Source organism: Hermetia illucens, chromosome 2 (genome assembly GCF_905115235.1).
Source record: "Hermetia illucens chromosome 2, iHerIll2.2.curated.20191125, whole genome shotgun sequence".
Classification (NCBI taxonomy): domain Eukaryota; kingdom Metazoa; phylum Arthropoda; class Insecta; order Diptera; family Stratiomyidae; genus Hermetia; species Hermetia illucens.
In genome coordinates this window covers 54,971,042-54,989,170 of record NC_051850.1, presented here as the reverse complement: position 1 = coordinate 54,989,170, position 18,129 = coordinate 54,971,042, and the positions used below count along the sequence as shown (strand labels likewise).

At 42.6% G+C, this 18,129-nt stretch overlaps 1 protein-coding gene across 1 annotated transcript; it reads right to left on the bottom strand.

Moving 5' to 3' along the window:
- Positions 1–3,629: 3,629 nt before the first annotated feature.
- On the bottom strand, positions 3,630–11,845 carry LOC119649927 (signal peptidase complex subunit 2). Its single transcript, XM_038052346.1, has 2 exons — positions 11,692–11,845; positions 3,630–4,255 (listed from the first exon to the last, which is right to left on the bottom strand). Exons 1-2 carry the CDS (start codon positions 11,737–11,739, stop codon positions 3,722–3,724), a joined length of 582 nt encoding a protein of 193 aa, XP_037908274.1. The 5' UTR covers positions 11,740–11,845; the 3' UTR covers positions 3,630–3,721.
- Positions 11,846–18,129: the final 6,284 nt, after the last annotated feature.

Here is an 18,129-nt window from a genome sequence, read left to right as displayed (position 1 = left end):
GACATTCGGTAAGTGACTAGCGGTAGAATACGAAAAAATTCGATACAAAGTAGAAAAGATAATCTGGGATGGGATGAAAGAGAGGCACAGCTTCTGATCGTAATAGTCCATTGCACTCGACTCTCATGTTTATCGAAATATCCCAAATTCTTTTACGTATCGCAGGATCTCCGTTAGTGGATGTGATGCCCCCCGCTCCAACAAGGGAATGCCAGATCTCTGATGCTTCCATAGAAAAAGCTCGGTGGATTACGCTTCCTCATTATATCATTTTTTAGTAGTAGCTAGTGAATTATGACCAAGTAGAATGCCAACAATATTTCAGCAAGTATTACTGATTCTCGACAGGATAAATTTAGTAGTGTTTTTTTTTAAACTGTCCAGTATCTGTCACACGCACTTTGTCAGAAACGATTACACCAATTAACATATTTTTTAGTAACCGATTGGAAAACCCCCTTAACTTCATCCTAGATTTATGAAATGCAGCAATATAGGTTATAATGTAAAGCATGCTCCCACCAAGTTTAGCGCAAATCGCATTATTACTAAAAAAAGTCATAATAATAATCGTTGGCACAACAATCCATATTTGATCAGGGCCTTGAGTGTGTTAGAGCACTTCATTCAAGACCGTAACGGTACACTAGGAGGCAATGTGGTCAGCATTGCGCTCGCCCGAGATTATTACCCTGATTTGACTCAGGTACTCATTCACAACTGAGTCGACTGGTATCCGACGGCAAGTCACGATACAAATCCCACTGCCACCAGTGAGATTTGAACCGCGTCCCTCCGTACGACAGCCCAACGCTCTAACCACTGAGCTATCCGGACAAAAAAAATCGTAATGGGGCAAAATTACCCCTTCAGTAAAAATTCTAATACGTTGATTGTTAGTATCAAGCTAAAAGCGAATATTCTAACATAATATATAATATATATGTACATTACGCGTAAGGTACAAATGGGACAAATAACCACTCAAATATTTTTATATAAGAAATACGCAGAGACCTGAAGCGTCCAGCTTCTGGTTTCTCCAGTTGATTTCTGTCAGTTCAGCACTGTGGTGCTTCGTTTTGATGCCACAAACCCGTAAGACCGTGACTGCTGTTATGAGAGCAAGAAGGCAGTGCCCAGCACGCTTAGATCTTCAGAGTGGGTCCGCAGCATTCACGAAAGAAAGAAGCTCTCCCACTCTGCAGTTAAAATCTCTCTGAGGTCTCCAAAGAATGGTTTACCCAGTGTCCCGTGCAGACCGCCGTAATCTATGGTTCTGTGTTGGCCGACTATAAAAGACAATGAATGGCGTCTTGCGGTAATGGACACGTAGATGTTACGTTGGATTAGTTTCGTAACACACCTTGATCCCATCCGAAATGAGGATATCCGCGATCGATATGGGGTTACATCGATTGTCCAAAAATTGCGCGAGAGGCCTCTTCGATAATATGGTCGTGTAGTTCGTGCTAACAAGAGTTCATTCGCCAAAATTAGTCTGAACATCGAAATTGAAGGTAAATGACCAAAGATCTGGCCGAAACAAGGTGACCTGATACGATAGATGGTGATTTGAAAGCCTCGCGACTGCATCCAAATGAAATCGAAGTCGTCGAATTTTCCTTGTAGTTCGCAACTTTTCTTACCAAGAACCCAAATCTCCGAGTAATATATGAGGGTTGGCAAGATCAATGTCTTGTACAGTAAGAGGTAAAACATTTCGAGCGAAACAACGTTTGATCAGTGCTATTTGATGTAGTTCGTTCTTTTGTTTTTGGCGCTGACGTTGCGACCATGTACTTCGTCTTGCCTTCATTAATGTGCAACCCGAGGTCTCGCGCCGCAGGCCAGTAGTTGGGTGGACTTGAAGGAAATGGTACCTGTCGCATTTATGTCTCCATCGCGAATCATTTTCTCCAGGGCCAGGTTGAAGAGGACGCATGATAGGGCATCCCCTTGTCTTAGACCGTTGTTGATGTTGCATTCAACAATCTTGAGAGTGATCCTGCTGCTTTTATCTGTCCTCGCACATTGGTGAGGGTCAGCCTAGTCAGTCTTATCAATTTCGCCGGGATACCGAATTCTCTCATGGCCGTGTACAGTTTTACTCTGGCTATGCTATCATAGGCGGCTTTGAATTCGATGAAAAAAAGGTGCAACTGATGTCCATATTCCAACAGTTTTTCCATCGCTAGCCGCACTGATCTCTTACTGATTTGCTGGAGTGAAGCCTCTTTGGTATGGGCCAATGATGTTCTGGGCGTACGGGGCTATCCGGCCAAGCAAGATAACGGAGAATATCTTGTAGATGGTACTCAGTAATGTGATACCTCTATAATAGCTGCATTGCGTGATTTCTCTCTTTTTATGTACGGGACAGATAATGCCTCTTTGCCAGTCATCAGGCAATAATTCGCAAACTAGGTACTTTCATCAACCATTTCGTGCGATACTACTAACTGAATAATCCGGTGTGGTCAGCATTGCGCCAGTCCGAGATTATTACCCTGATTTGACACAGGTACTCATTCACAGCTGACTCGACTGGTATCCGACGTGAAATCACGATACAAATCTCACTACCACCAGTAAGATTCCAACCGCGACCTTGCGCTATGACGGCCCAGCACCCTAACCACTTCAGCTATCCAGATGTACGTTATCATTGGTATCCCTATGTAAGGAGTCGAGGTATCGCCTAAATAGGGGTTCCGTTCCTACTCGACTGTTCAAATCTCTAAGTATGATTTTGATATCATACTTGGGACAGGCTTCGAGGGTCCGCTCAATTGCTTCCTTCTCCGTCGTTGCAGTTTCTTCTGTAGGGGTTCAATGTTTATAGGGCTTATATTTCTAAGTTTGCTCGCAAACGCAGAGTGCATAGTATTTCGCTTATATTTTCAAAGCCGATAACAGCAGGTTTCATTTTTTGGCTGACTAAGAAACCTACTCCGAGCACATGGTTTACTGGAGGGTCGCTATAATATATGGTGTAGGGCCTCTTCTCCAGGAAACCAGTCCCTGTCCAATGCATTTCTTGCAACACTGTTGTATCAGCTCTATATTGGGACAGGGTATCGGGTAGCTGCCTGGCAACTCCATCTTTCCAGGGAGCGCACGTTCAATGAGGAAATGCGCAAATCGTTATTCCGTTATCGTTGCCGGGTTCGTCGTTATAAAGTCCATCCTGTCCGAGCCTCCTACTGTGGCTTCGTAGCATTGGTTTTCCGTGTAGGGTTGTCAGCCCCACCCAGCCCCCAACCTGGAGGATTAGTTGGTACAATTTGCCCCGTTTTTAGGCACGGGAGACTCGCCTTCATCCTTCTCCGTCTGTAGCTTTTCGTTAAGAAAGAGCTCCCAGGGTTTGGCAGTAGAGCTGATGGTGTTGTTTCAGCAGGCGTTTCCAAGGTTTTATGCTCCATCGTGGGTACCAATCCACGTTTCGTCCTCGGACCTATATTACCCTTTGACCATGCTCAGAAATGGTCTTATGAATTACGACCAATTGGGGTAAAGTAAAAAGTTTGTGAATTAACTACCAAATTAATTGTATTTTCATAATTCAATCATTAATACAAATTGACGCGCATACAATCTCTTTGAATACACCAAATAAAAAAGTGTTCCTCATTTAAAAACAAATTTGTTTACTTTCTCAGAAAAAAAAGGAATCATACTCGCAGCACACCAAAAGGTTCAATTTGCATGAAACCTTCGTCTACTTGTCCTTTTTTTCCGAGTTTAATGAATTGTACAATCGATTCACTTCATTCGCCACCAGATTCTCCAAAATCACACCATTCACATCGATAAATGCAGCGCAACTCTTGGTAATGGTGACCTCGCGCAACGACTTGGAATCCTTTACAGAGAGCACCAACGTGTACTTGTCGTCGTATTTTTTCATTTCGGAGCTTGCTTGCCAAACTTTCTTCCCGTTACCGTCATTTTGTTGAATGACCGCGAAAATGCCTTTCTCTCGGAATGTTGTGTAGAGGGTGAGAATGCCCATCAGAACGAAGTAGGATGTTACGCAGATGATCAGGACGGGACGGGATTGCGGGAAAGGGTATTTATGGTCCCATCCAAGTGCCACCAGAGCGATACCTACTGCCAAGCCGCAGATGAAAAGGCGACCGTCGATAAGACCGAAATATTCCTTGCAGTTTGGACGATCCAATAGAGCGTTCTTGACGGCATCGTCAAGAGCATGTTTCACTGCTGATCCGTCCCATTTGTTGATTTTTACGGGCTGAAAGGAAAATAAAGAAAAATAGTTTGTAAGTATTTATGTTTGTTTTTAAAGGCTTGATAGAAATATAGTAGCTTGAAGGCTTGATAGAATAGTAGCATAAGATATAGGGAAACTTCCTTTAGGAATAGCTGAGATCAGTAGGTGTTATCAAACATAACTCTTGCCAAACGTGGACGAGATGAGGCAGAATGCAAAGAATGCAATTTGTAGACTGGCACCCCGAAAATTTTCTAAATTTTCTAGTGCGTGTTACTACATAATAAATGCTCGTTCTATCTAGCTTATATAATATTTGCGTTATCAGCTCAAGTTCTGGGTCTAAGTCAAGATGCTGAAGTTTTGATAAACGCTTCTTTTAATTACTCCATATTATATAAACTTAAACGAATAGCTTCTCCTTTTTAAGTAAATTTTTATTTTCGCAAATTTAGCTACTTGAGTAGCTAAGCACTGAAAACAGAGTAAGTAACTCGCGAAATAAGTACTTACTTGCGAAAAGAAAAATTCACTTGCAAACGAAAGCTATTTGTTTAAGTTCTATAAAGACCTTACAAGCATCGGAAACGATAACTAACACCGTGTTATGTTTTTATACTCTATACGAAATCCGTAAGACGAGCTCTTATGTCCTGGGAATCGCGTGGTGGCTAGCTACCATAATATATATGTGGATACGAACTTTCCGCTTCGTACTAATGTTGCAACTGTCTTACTAAATAGCGATATCCTATCCTCAATAGGCTTCATAATAGGACTTGCTTACCGACAAATCCACTCATTTTCCCATGGTCAGTCTCCTAGGTAAGTGGATCCTTTGATCTGTCTCAACGCGTACCTGTATTAAATAAGCTTCAATTTCTTCTACATCATCGGAGCAATGGGCTTCATATAAGTGTTGTCGACAGATTTTTGATCATTATGTTTATGTCTGAGCTGAAGTGCATTGTAGGTAACCGCGAACGATGGCGCATAGGTTTGTTTGACGTGCTATACCTCACCAAAAGGTAAATGGCAACCATATATATACTTTCACATAGCAGCATAGAGAGAACATTGCCGGAGGTAGGTAGGTATCAGTGGCCGCACCGAGGAGCCCAATTAGCGCTTTGGTGCGTCGTTTTGATGCCACAAACTCCTAAGACCGTGACTGTTGTATGGGAGCAGGGAGGCAGAGTCCAGCCGGCTCGGATCTTCAGAGCCAGCCCGTAGCATTCACGAAAGAAAGCAGCTCTCCCACCGTGCAGCTAGAAATGTCTCTGAGGTCCTCAAAGAATGATTTACTCAGTGTCCGCAGCTTGACTCTAGCCAGAGCTGGGCAATCGCAGAGAAAGTGCATGAGGATTTCCCTTCCTTCGGTAATGCGAGTTGTAGGGTATGCCGAGCCTAGCGGCATGGTCCCTTATGGGCCAGTGCCCCGTGCAGACCGCCGTAATCTTGATTGCATTTACACGCGTCTGGCACAGGAGCTCTCGTGATCGGGCTATGTTATAAGCGGCCAAATTTTCTTTGACTTGGCACAGCTTGTAAGCCTTCGCCATCTCAGGCCTGCGGCTGTTAGGTAGTGCGAGTAGACTCGGCCGCCGACAGCCGCCATCGGAACACCGACTGTATTCGCCGAAGGACTGCCAAGAGCAGAGCCTTGTCGGAGAACAGTCTCATTTTTACATTGGTATTGAGATTGCATGTTCAGATTTTAGTCATAGTGATGCGTCGGGCGACATTAACTTTGGTACCGCCATCGACTCAAACAACGCTTTCTAGATATACAAATTTTTCAACGACGTTCATATTATGACCATTAAAACAAATTGGAAGGGTGCGGTGACTAATCAGACTAAGAATGTTTATTGCCCTTTGTTTTTAGTCCGATTGTGTTTGCTTTCTTTTTCAAATCCAGACGCATTTGGCCAAAATCCATAACTTGGCATGTAAGCAAGCAGACCGTAGTCGAGGTGTTTGAGGCATAGTTTATTGAACTCTATTAATGATGTCCATCAGACAAAACAATCGTCGAATATAAAAATGTAGACAATTTCATTTACTTAGCCACATAACTGATGAGAAATTTTAGCGAATATGGCGTGATCAGGAGAACAATGTAGTTTGCTCCGCTGCGTACATAGCTTCTAGGATCTGTGTTATTGGATGAAAGAAATCGACACTCTTCCAAGCATCTGAGAAAATGCTGAAAGCATGTCAAAAGACAATTTTAAAAGAATTAATGGGACGAACAACGAAATATTTGACGAGCAAGTAGTTTTCACGGGCATCAAAATACAAAAAGTCAACATATCTTTTGCATTTTGATGCCCGTGAAAACTACTGGCTCGCATGGAGAATTACTCGAATATTTAAAACAATATTTGAAGGAAACCTGGAATGGCAAGTCCAATTGGAAAACGGAAGAAATGCTTTTTGTTTGGAGAAGCAGTGATTGACATATTCATGAACAGGATTGACAATGAATTACATTCCAAAAGCTTGCTCCCAAAAATCTTGACAATGTAGATGACATTTTCACCATAGTCCATAAAGACAAAGTGGAGGGGATGCTGGGGACCCTGAATAAGATATCTCGAAATCTAAGATCCACAATGTAGATAGAGGACAATGTTGCACTTTTATTTTTAGATTTAAGGATCATTAGAGAGTAAAAGGGGATCTCTTTTGATATCGATAGAAAGCTTACACACAGACAGCGAACGATTCCGGAAAATTCGAACAACGTCCATTCACATAAAATGGCCGCTTCCCATGCAATGATCCATAAATTGTTCATCGCGCCCCTCAGCGCTGGAAGATTTAGGGAAGAAAAGAAGTATATCATCGACACTGGAGTGAAGAACGCCTTCCAACCGCCGAATATTGAAAGTCTCATGAAGAAAAAGGCGAAAAGGGAAGAAATAGGGGCACCGATATTCCTCGTTAACAACTTGGAAGGGAAAAGAAGAATAATTCTGCGGCTTGAAGGAACTTAAAGAAAACGATGAGAGGGTTGAACATCGACATGGTGCCATCGAGTAGGATTCGCAAGCTCAAAAGTAGGCTAGGAACCTCCAAGTAGCGAGATATGTAAAGTGGCATCTTCAGATTGCGCGAAGAGCTACGTAGGACACTAAAAGATTGGTTTCGGTACGCTGGGAAGAGCACGAGAGAGAACGGCCAGGAAAAAGAACCCAATTTGTCAATGTAAAGTACATTAAAAAAATAACTCCATTGGTATTCCGGTCATTGAGATTACATCTCTCCCTCATATGCTCGACCAAGACGGTTTCCAAGTTCACTTTGCAATTCAGATCACCCTTCGCTATCATGATGTCATTATTTTCCTCTATATGCGAACCATGCGCAATGGTATTGCTCCTTAAATTGGACAGGAATCTCGCAGTTAAGCCTTTGTTACAACCGGGAACGCGCTTTGCGACAGCTGTCAGCATTAGTCCTACACCGCACTCGTGTCTACTGCATTCAGGCTTACGAGAGTACAAAAGCTTGACACTGCAAATAAATAGCAGAAGAATTTTCTCCAGAGCCTCGACATCTCACTTCGCTTAGTTCCAGAATCCTATTTCTCTTAATCGCCTTTTAAATCATTCTCCCAAACCATTCTGGCATATTTTAGAGACAGAGGCACCCGCATGTCCACAGCAAAAATATTGCTTGGTTCCATTTCTATGTTGTTGTTGATTTTGTTTGTTCCGCGAAGTCCCGGTAAACAAACGATGCTGTGTCGCTCCGGCTTACGATAATTCCTGACATGAACGAAATTGCAGGCTGTTGCCTATGATGTCAATGTTTTCGATAAGTTTATGGTGTAATTCGTAGAAATGTTGCTCTTAGAAGATGTAGGACAGGGAAAACGGAGATTGATTGGATCTCCTTATAAAGAAAAGCTTGCTCGTCAGGCGGCATCATCCGCCATTCTGTTGTAAAAAATTTCGCTATGCCCAGGAACTCAGAGTGTGAGCATTTCTTCTAGACGGACTTTTCACATTTTATCGTTGGCCCGGGCAGCCAGATAATTGACTGGGCTTTTGTTAATGAGGGCTTTAATGGCGATAGGGGAGTCAGTGATAATTAGAATTATCTTTAGCTTGACCGTACCTGACAGTTGGATTCCTTGGACAATGGCTAATATCTAAGGGTAACTTCGCGGTGTTTCTAGCGATTAAATTATTTGGAATAATTAAGACTTGTTTTTTTTTTTTCAATTTGCTAGTGATATTTATTATGGTTGAAAATATCGATATTTCGGGAAACACTTGTTCCCTTCATCAGTGCTAACAAGCCTCACCTTGTTAGACTTGCTAACCCGAAATATCGGTATTTGCAACCATAATAAATATCACTATCAAATAGAAGAAAGCAAGTCTTAATTATTTCAAAATGGCCAGTAGCTCAGCCGAGAGAACAGAGGTTGTGGCTGCCCTGAGCATAGAGCAGAGTTGTTGTACTTTTGAGAGTACCGCACATTCGAAGTTTGAGGCGTCTACCGAGGCATCAGTGGGCAGGATCGCAAAACCAAGAGCTTCCCATTTTTGACCTTCGATTTCACCACGTGAGCAAGATTCGCTCTGGAGGGGGATCCCAATTGGGATTTTACAATTGAGTGAAATTTGTTGAAAACACCTGATAGTGTGTTGGAGGTAATGCAATTGTCCCTGATGAGGGCATAAAAGGAGGGGTTCAACATTTTGGCATTGAGAATCTCTCTAATTGCTAGTCAAGTTTTTCTGTAAGAGGGAGGAGATTCGCCTGCTAGCACATAGATGACATTGTTAGAGAGGGCCTCATGACACCAATACCGCGACTCAGGGAGGTAGCAGTGGTAGAATAAATTTCCTTCTCAAGGTATTTGGAAGCGAATAATGAGGAGGAGGCATCGTTAAGGATTGGTCTGACAATCCCTTTAAAGAGTTTGAGAGCTTCTCTAGGGTGGAGTCCCCGCTGGTCTGGTAAAATTTATGGTCCTAGTTTCCTCCTTGGCCTTATCCGAAATGTGCTCCGTGCTCCGAGAGAGACCGTGATGATTCTTCCCAGGAAAGTGATTGATTTTTTTATGCTCAAGATAGACGTTATTGATATTGGGCTTGAATACATCGAGCCGGGAATGATCAAAAGCAATGGCGCATGACATCTCCAGCTTGACGTCAAGTTTCAGGAAGTTGCACTGATTTATGAAGAGATCCGCCTGTAGTCGAAGAGTGTTTTCTGCACCCTGCCGGGAATCCCCAGAGGCTATAATTGGGAAGTCATCAGTATATTGGAAAGTTTCCACTTTGTTGGGTCAATTCGTGTGGAGAGAAGTTGTACTTCGGGGAACATGATGACCCTGCATGGTAAACATCCCTTATCGCCTTATTCATAGGATGATATCAGATGGAAAATTCATATGCCATGCCAGTCATGATTGCTATGAGGAGGGACAGGTCCATCCTCTCGTACGCTTTACTGATATCCATGGATAGGCCAAGAACATGTTTTTTTGTAGTTTTTCTCAATGGCGTTGTGAGGTAGAAAGTGATTGAGATAGGAGGAAGCAGTATCTCCTATAAGCAAAGCTTTCCCCTAGGAGCAGGCGGAGACCGCTAAGAGCAAGGACAAACCTGGATTTAACCATGGCATCCGTTAATTTACAGAAAAGAGATTTACCCTTTACGCCCTCACGCGAGTCATCTGGTGGATTCTGAGTTAGTCGTACATCATTTAAGGCTTCCAGAAAAACTTCTCGTGGTGGTTGTTTCAGCAACTGGACATAGGTAGATGATCCCATCCGTGCCTGGCGCATAGCGCTTTTTGTGTCTTTAAAGAACCTGCTGGAATTCTTGCAGAGAAAAAGAGAGACGAGGGAGATTGCCTGAGCTAAGGAGAAGGATACAGAGCCATTCTTATAGTGACCTTTTATAAGGTTCAGAAACTGAAACTTAGTGCCGTCCCAAGCATCGAGGTGCGCCTTTAGATCCTGAAATAGCCAGTTAATCTGATTCCAGAAATCTTTAGAAGATTTGCAATCTGAGAGGCTCATTCGTGTGCTATGCCAGGATTTTCTCTTGGCCTCCCTCGGAACCAATTATTTCTTGCTTCGATATAGGTTTTGAAGTTTTCCTGATTCGCTATTGTTCTAAAATTACTGAAGGCTTGTTTTGCCCGGAAAAGAGGTTTCAGGTCTGCAGACCACCAGTATCTCTGAACTGATCCCCTACCATTAGACTTGAAAGTGAAAAGAGTGACGTGGTTTATAATAACTACAGCTACTTTTTAATGATGTGATGGGTGATGTTGGAGAGTCTCAGTCTCAGGCATCGTTCAACATTGCCTTTGCATAATTTTGAGGTGTGGCCTAGTTACTCGCATTTGAAAAATTTTCTAGGTTTAGATGTGAAGTACTCCACTGGCACCGCCCTACCAGAACGGATCCGTGAAAGGCTAGTTTTACAATTGTGGAGTGGATGAATTCTTGGGGGTTATCAGGGTTTCTTCTGTTCAGTCTCGTATCCCTGGCAAGTTTGAGCATCACTCAGGACCTAGAGTGAAAACTATAGGCACTCTTTAATGATACCGAACCCGCATACAAAGTTTTTTGGAATGAATTGTTTTAGAAGCAGGGCATTGATCTTTTGTGTTTTGGGCAAAGGAATTCGCGCGAACTGCTCTGTCAAACAGCACTTTCACACGGGGTATTCTTTCTTCTGGTGTTGGCTTTTGGGAGCTTGTGGTTTATTTCCTTAAATCTGCCCCTTTCTACGTTCTCTTTGGGCAAGTTTATTTTTCGGTCTCCCGTTGGTGCAATCCGTTCTTTGAGGGACGAAGAGATTCAATCCAACTTCATCCGTTCCTCCGTCCTGTGAGCTTCTCCAGGAGGGAGGCATTTCGTGTGGGAAAGCAGCCACAGACTCCACCGGTTAGAACCTGCGGGTGTCGCCGCTGAATACGCTTAGGACGGAAAGAAAAGTGGCTCGGCGCAGTTAGGGGAAACGAGGAGAAGATAGGGGCGTTGAATACAAAGCGGTAAAGCCACCTGTACCTAGGATCGAAAGCAGAGTGTGGACGAGCAAAGAGAAAACTGAAAATCAAAGTACTTGGAGCACAATAAAACAAGAGAAGCAACACTGAGGTACCGTTTTTGCAGCTGTAGACGATAAAGGACATCACAATCACCCATGTTTCAACTCGATTTCCGAGTTGCGAGGTTGCTTTTGCAGTGGAACAATATCCCTTTCTTACAACTATTCACATGATTTCATTAAGCCACTAATTTGTGCATAACAAGGATTTAAATAAAGAATAATTTGACAAATCGGCAAACCGAATCGTCCCAAGCACTGACTGACGTGTCCAACTTTCGAGTGTGGGATTGTTCCCGGAACGTAAACATTCGAAAATCCTCGTATATAAATAAGATTCGAAATAATTTTAAATCACAAAATGCATACCTCATTTTCACGAGCGTTTTTGTCATCTTTCTTTGTTTTTGTCGACATTTTACTTGAAGAAAAACCCCAAACTTTGCTGTTACTTGACAACTCGACACGAAAACGAGGCACCGCAAAATTTGATTGACGTTGGATTATTTCGATTCTGCGGTTCCAATTGTCAAAGTAGTGTTCCAGTTCAAGCGTTCCAAGTGTGAAATGATTTTTTATCACCCTATACAATTTCGAATGGCGCGAATATTCATTTAAAATAGACTCAACTGGTTGCTAACAGATCATGTACAGGAAGGACTTTGTGGTCAAGCAATTTTGAAAGGAACAGGTATAATTTGAACTTTTTGAATTTTAACTACTGACAGACAGACAGTCTGTCACACGAACTTTTCTCTGAAACGGCTATACTGATTGACATTTGGTGAGAAGGTGGGAACTGTGAACGACCAGGGATGCAGTGAGTGATATCCTTCTACGTTAAGGTTAAGGGGGAGGTCCCCATACATGCAAAAGGGGGATGTAAATTTTTTTTTCGCAGAGTATAGCTATATTGGTTATCAAATGAAAGGTCTCGATTAGTACTACTCGGAGCCGGTCTTAGCTTTGAGATTTGTTAGAAAGGCAGGGTGTGGGAGGGATGGAAAATGATGATTTCTTTAACGGACTCATTCTCAGAAACTACAAAACCGAAGAATCTGAAACAAATAATGAAGCTGCCTCTATATGGTGCCCAGGCCTCAAATCTGTTCAAATTAAGTTAATAATAGTTTATTACCATATTTTTGGGAAAATTGAGTAAAAATCCCCCTTAAGTTTATCCCAGGGTGATAACAGCTGGCAGTAGTATAGAATATAATATGAAGCATATTATCCCCGAGTTCGATAAAAATCATACTAGTACTAACAAAGTTACAGTAGCTGGAAGTTGACTCTACCGTGAAATTTAATGCAACTAAATATCAATATCACACTAAAATAAGTAGTCTGACATGTTAAATGCATATACATAACGGGCAAAACAAACAAAACAAAAGAAGCAAACAAAACCTTTCATACCTGAAGCGCCCAGCTTCCGGATTCCCGACTTGTTTCTTGCGGTGATTGAAGAAATTCTATCAGGTCACATTTTTTTTTTAATATGAGAGTAACTCTTTACCTACGCTCATTGTCAATGTCGATTCTGTATTCCGTTTTCTTGTGTTTTGTGAACTAATGTGGTTTTATTTTTGATAAAATATTTTGTAGAATATTTAAAAATAAATTTTGATATTTATTGATTATGGGGAACACCCGGTTCAATAGGTCACTTAATCCGTATGGGTGAGAATAACCCAGTCCGAAAAGTCTGGAGGGAGAAAATCTACGGTAGAGGAAGAAGACATGCAGACCCTGCCTCAGGTGGAACGATGGCGTAGGCCAGGACGACGACCAGCTTTTAGGGATATCGAATTGGTGGATCTTGGCGCAAAACCGGGATGTTTAGAATTCTTTACTAAGGTAGGCCTAGATTGAATACCAGTTGTTGCGCCGTTGATGATGATGAATACCATATTCGAAAATCCTTCCACATCCCGCAAGTCCAGGTAGACAAGTGCAAGTTGCTTATATAATGAAGATTTCTTTATGAAGGATGAAAATGACGATAAGATAAAATGTCATATTTCATCATCATCAACGGCGCAACAGCCAGTATTCGGTCTAGACCTGCCTTAATAAGGAAATCCAGACACACCGGTTTTGCGCCGAGGATCAGCAATTCGATATCCCCAAAAATTCTTCGGAGGATTCTTCTCTCGAACGTGCCAAGAGTTCGCAGTTTTTTTTGCTAAGAACAAGAGTTTCCTTGGAATATACTGGTAAGATCACAGTCTTGTACAGTAAGAGCTTTGACCCTATGGTGAGACGTTTCGAGCGAAACAGTTTTTGTATGCTGAAATAGGCTCTGTTGGCTGCTAACAACCATGCGCGGATTTCATCGTCATAGCTGTTATCGGTTGTGATTTTCGATCCTAGATAGGAGAAATTTTCAACGGTCTCAAAGTTGTAGTCTACTATCTTCATTGTCTTCGTTTGACCAGTGTGATTCGATGTTGTTCATTCTTTTGGTTTTGGCGCTGATGTTGCCACTATGTACTTCGTCTTACCTTCATTAATGTGCAGCCCAAGATCTCGCGCCAATCGCCGCCTGCTCGATCTGGATGAGGGTAGACTGTACATCTCGGGTTGTTCTTCCCATGATGTCGATGTCGTCAGCGTAGGCCAATAGTTGGATGGACTTAAAGAGGACGCTGCTTCTCGTATTTACATCGGCATCGCGAATCACTTTCTCCAGGGCCAGGTTGACGCATGATAGTGCATCCCCTTGTCGTAGACCGTTGTTGATGTTGAATGGTGTTGAGAGTGATCCTGCTGATTTTATCTGGCCTCGTACATTGGTCAGGGTCAGCCTAGTCAGTCTTATCAATTTCGTCGGGATACCGAATGCTCTCATGGCCGTGTACAGTTTTACCCTGGCTATGCTATCATAGGCGGCTTTAAAGTTGATGGAAAGATGGTGGAACTGATGTCCATATTCCAACAGTTTTTCCATCGCTTGCCGCACAGAGAAAATCTGATCTGTTGCTTATTTGCCTGGAGTGAAGCTTCTTTGGTATGGGCCAATTATGTTCTGGGCGAACGGCAACCTAGCAAGATAACGGAGAATATCTTATAGATGGTACTCAGCAACGTGATACCTTTATAATTGCTGCACTGCGTGATATCTCCTTTTTTATGTATGGGACAGATAATGCCTCGTTGCCGGTCATTGATTCGCTGTCCCACGCCTTGAGTATAAGTTGATGAACCGCTTGGTGTAATTGGTCGCCTCCATATTTAACCAATTCGACTGACTTATGATTTTTAAGCCGATGAATTGCACGAACTGTTCCTTCTATACTTGGTGGTGGCATTATTTGTCCGTCGTCTTCAGTTGATGGGACGTCCAACTCGCCGATATTCTGGTTGTTCAGCAGTTAGTCAAAGTACTCAACCCATCGCTCCAATATGCTCATTCTGTTGGAAATCAGATTTCCCTCATTGTCTCGGTAGGATGAACATCGAGGTGTGACTTGTTGGTAAAACTTCTGCGCCTGGTGCGGTTACTCCCTGTACATTCCAAGTTCACAGACCTGTTGACTTTCCTAGGCATCCTTTTTGCGTCTGTGACGTCGCTTCTCCGCTCGCTGGAATTTGTGATAAGTCAACATTACTCGATATGCAGCATTCTTCCGTTCCGCTGCTAGCTTACAGTCATCTTCGAAGCAGCCGTTCCGGCTCCTTTTGCGGCTGGGGCCAAGTATGTTTGTGGCCGTATTTCTGATAACGTTCTTCAAGTGATTGTGAAGATTATTTGTGGATGCTTCATTTCCAGGTTCTTTGTTGACTGTTGTTATTGCGGCATCCATTTCTCCCTTATATTTGGATGACTTCAGTATTAACTCTCACCTGATTGTCAGAGTGAATTCTGGGCGGTGTGCCAACGCCTCCCTATATGTTCTGACATTCATCAAGGCTGAGAGGTCGCAGCGTTCGATCAACAAATAGTGAATTTGGTTGTCCCGTCTGGAGAAGCCCACCTTTGTTTGTGGACCGCTTTTCGCGCAAACCAGGTACTTCCAACAACCATTTCGCGTGACACTGCTAATTGAATAATTCGCAGTCCTGCCTCGTAGAAGATATCCTTCTCCGAATTTGCAGTCTCCTCTGTAGGGGTGTGAACGTTAATGAGGCTTATATTTCTAAATTTGACTCGCAAGCGCAGAGTGCATTGTCGTTCGCTCATGCTTTCAAAGCCGAGAACAGCAGATCTCATTTTTTGGCGGACTAAGAAACCTCCTCCGAGCACATAGTTTACTGGATGGCCACTATAATATATGGTGTAGCAACTCTTCTCCAGGATATCGGTCCCTGTCCAACGCATCTCCTGCAACGCTGTGACATCAGCCCTATATTGGGACGGGGTATCGGTTAGCTGCTTGGCAGCTCCATCTTTGTACAGGGAGTGCACGTTCCATAAGAAAATGCGCAAATCGTTGTTTCGCTATCGTTGCCGGGTTCGTCGTTGTATAGTCAATCCTTTGGTATCCTTCCAGGATCCTTTGGTAGCTTCGTAACAAGTTGTTTTCCGTGTAGGGTTGTCAGCCCTATCAAATAGAATGCATCTTAAATATACAGATAAAACAGATTAAGGAGAATGGTAAATCAACTGATATTCTATTATATATATGTGAGAGATTTGTCAAAAATATAAACATCTCCAAATTCACAGTTTTCTAAGGGTTTGTTGGTTTTGAAGATTGTGTGCACTTTCTCAACCATGATCTCACTCGATCCGAGATTCCTTCAATAATGAAACATTCCGAAATTCAATTCATTTGAGTTCTCTATCGCATTGATCCATCGCGACCTGTGGTTTTAAGGCTTCCATGTAGTCACGAATGGCATGAAAAGCAAGGGAAAATATAGCATCTTACAATCACTACTAGTTCTGCTAAATTGTCTAGTGTGTACCATTAGAGGATGGTAACTTGATTTTACTCACCTGGTTTTCGACTCATTGTAGCTTTCTTATAACTTTATTGCACTTTCGCTTTATCTCCTTTCATATTTTAAGTATCTTTTTTTAAGGTTTTGTGTAAAACAAAACCTTATTAAAATCGATTCAATGTCTGTCTGTCTGTCTGCCACATGCACTTTTCTCCAAAACGACTAAATCGATCCGAACGAAATTTGGTGCACAGATGGGAACTATGAAATCCCACGCATACAGCGTGTGGCATAAATTTAGGTGGAGTCTAAAGGGGGGCTCCCCATCCATGCAAAAAGGGGGATTCAAAAAATTTTTTCACCGGATATAGTCGTCTAGGCTATCAAATGAAAGGTCTCGATTTGTACTTTCCGAAACTGATACTAGTTTTGGCGTAAATTGCGTAAGTGAGAAGTCAAAATGTACGCACTTAAAGTGAGACAGGATTCATTTTTGGAAACTATCCAACCTAAAAATCCGAAAAAGTCAGGGTGGTGCGCTTAGATGAAATCTAGGCCTCAAAATATGTCCCATTCCGATATCTGCTTAAATAAACTTACTAATAGTATATTACTAACTTTTAAAAATTTACTGAAAAACCCCCCTTAAATTCATCCTAGGATCCTAGCATAGAGAACCAGCATAGAGAACAATATTTCCTATATACGTCCTGAATTTCATGGAAATCTGACCATTAGCGCCAAAGTTATAGTAGTTCAAACTTAGCAATTTCGCGCGAATTAACTGCTTCCAAAGCCATGCAAATAAGATGCTGACATAATTAACGGGAATAATTGATATTCGAGTGAAATATTAAAATTATATTCAAGAAGAATCTAATTTTCCCCGGATTTTTTTATATTTGATGTAGATTACATTCTTGGCGTTTGCTAATAATATTAAACTCAGAGTGTGAAGCGTATGAGGTTGACTATTATCAATACAGGGGTTTCCATCAAATGATTTATTTAAATCGCTTTCTAAAAAATAAAGGACAATGGAATTTTTAGCTATGTGAAACGGAGCTGTCTTGCACTCGTCGCTCCTCACATCTTTTTATTTTTCTTCAGCCTTTGTCCCGTTCACAAGCGGGGTCGACTCGTCGTGATCGGTTTCGACATTTTATTTTATCAAATGCCTGATCAGGATGTAATCGCGAGGACTTTAAATCCCCATCCAGCGTATCAAGCCACCGTTCTTTCGGCCGGTTTTTTTTTTGGGGTAGGGTAGGTGAATGCATTTACGCACACAGTGTTGGACTCTCGATTCGGTACGTCGTCGAACTACCAACTAAACACCTCCCCATCGTCAGAGAGCTAGCCTGGAACCGTTTGTCACATTACTTCGGACTAGTCCCCGAACTCTCCCGCCTTGCGGAGCCTTCAAATCAGGGAGAGGAGGAAGGGTTCAAGGAACCCCCTGCCATCCGGCTCCTCCACCGGTCGAGTTCTATCTTCTTAGCAACGAGAGGGGGCCGAAAGTAATGGGCAACACGGTTCCATCTGTCAGCAGTCCTCAGCATCTCTTCGACAATGTTGTTTGGAGAGAGATCCCTGTGTTTAAATAGAGCTGCTGGCGAACCCCATCCCACCTTCCACAAGAAAAAAAAGTGTGGTGGGCGTCGTCCACAACTCCATTGCAAAACACACAATCCGGAGAACGCGCATTTCCAATCTTGTGCAGGTAAGACTGAAAACCTCCATGCCCACTTAAAAATTGGGTAAGGAAATAGTCAGTCTTACCATGCTTCCGATTCAGCCACGCACCTAAGTTGCCAATGAGCCGCGTAGTCCATCTGCCTCTAGTTTCATTTTGCCACGAGAGCTGCCATTCGTCTAGAGTGCGTTGTCGTTCTTCGCGAGCAACCACCTCCCTTG

Coding starts and splice junctions, on each gene's coding strand:
- LOC119649927 (XM_038052346.1), bottom strand. CDS start 11,739: ATGTCGACAAAAACAAAGAAAGATGACAAAAACGCTCGTGAAAATGAG. Junction 4,256..11,691: donor AAAACGCTCGTGAAAATGAG/GTATGCATTTTG, acceptor TTTTCCTTTCAG/CCCGTAAAAATCAACAAATG.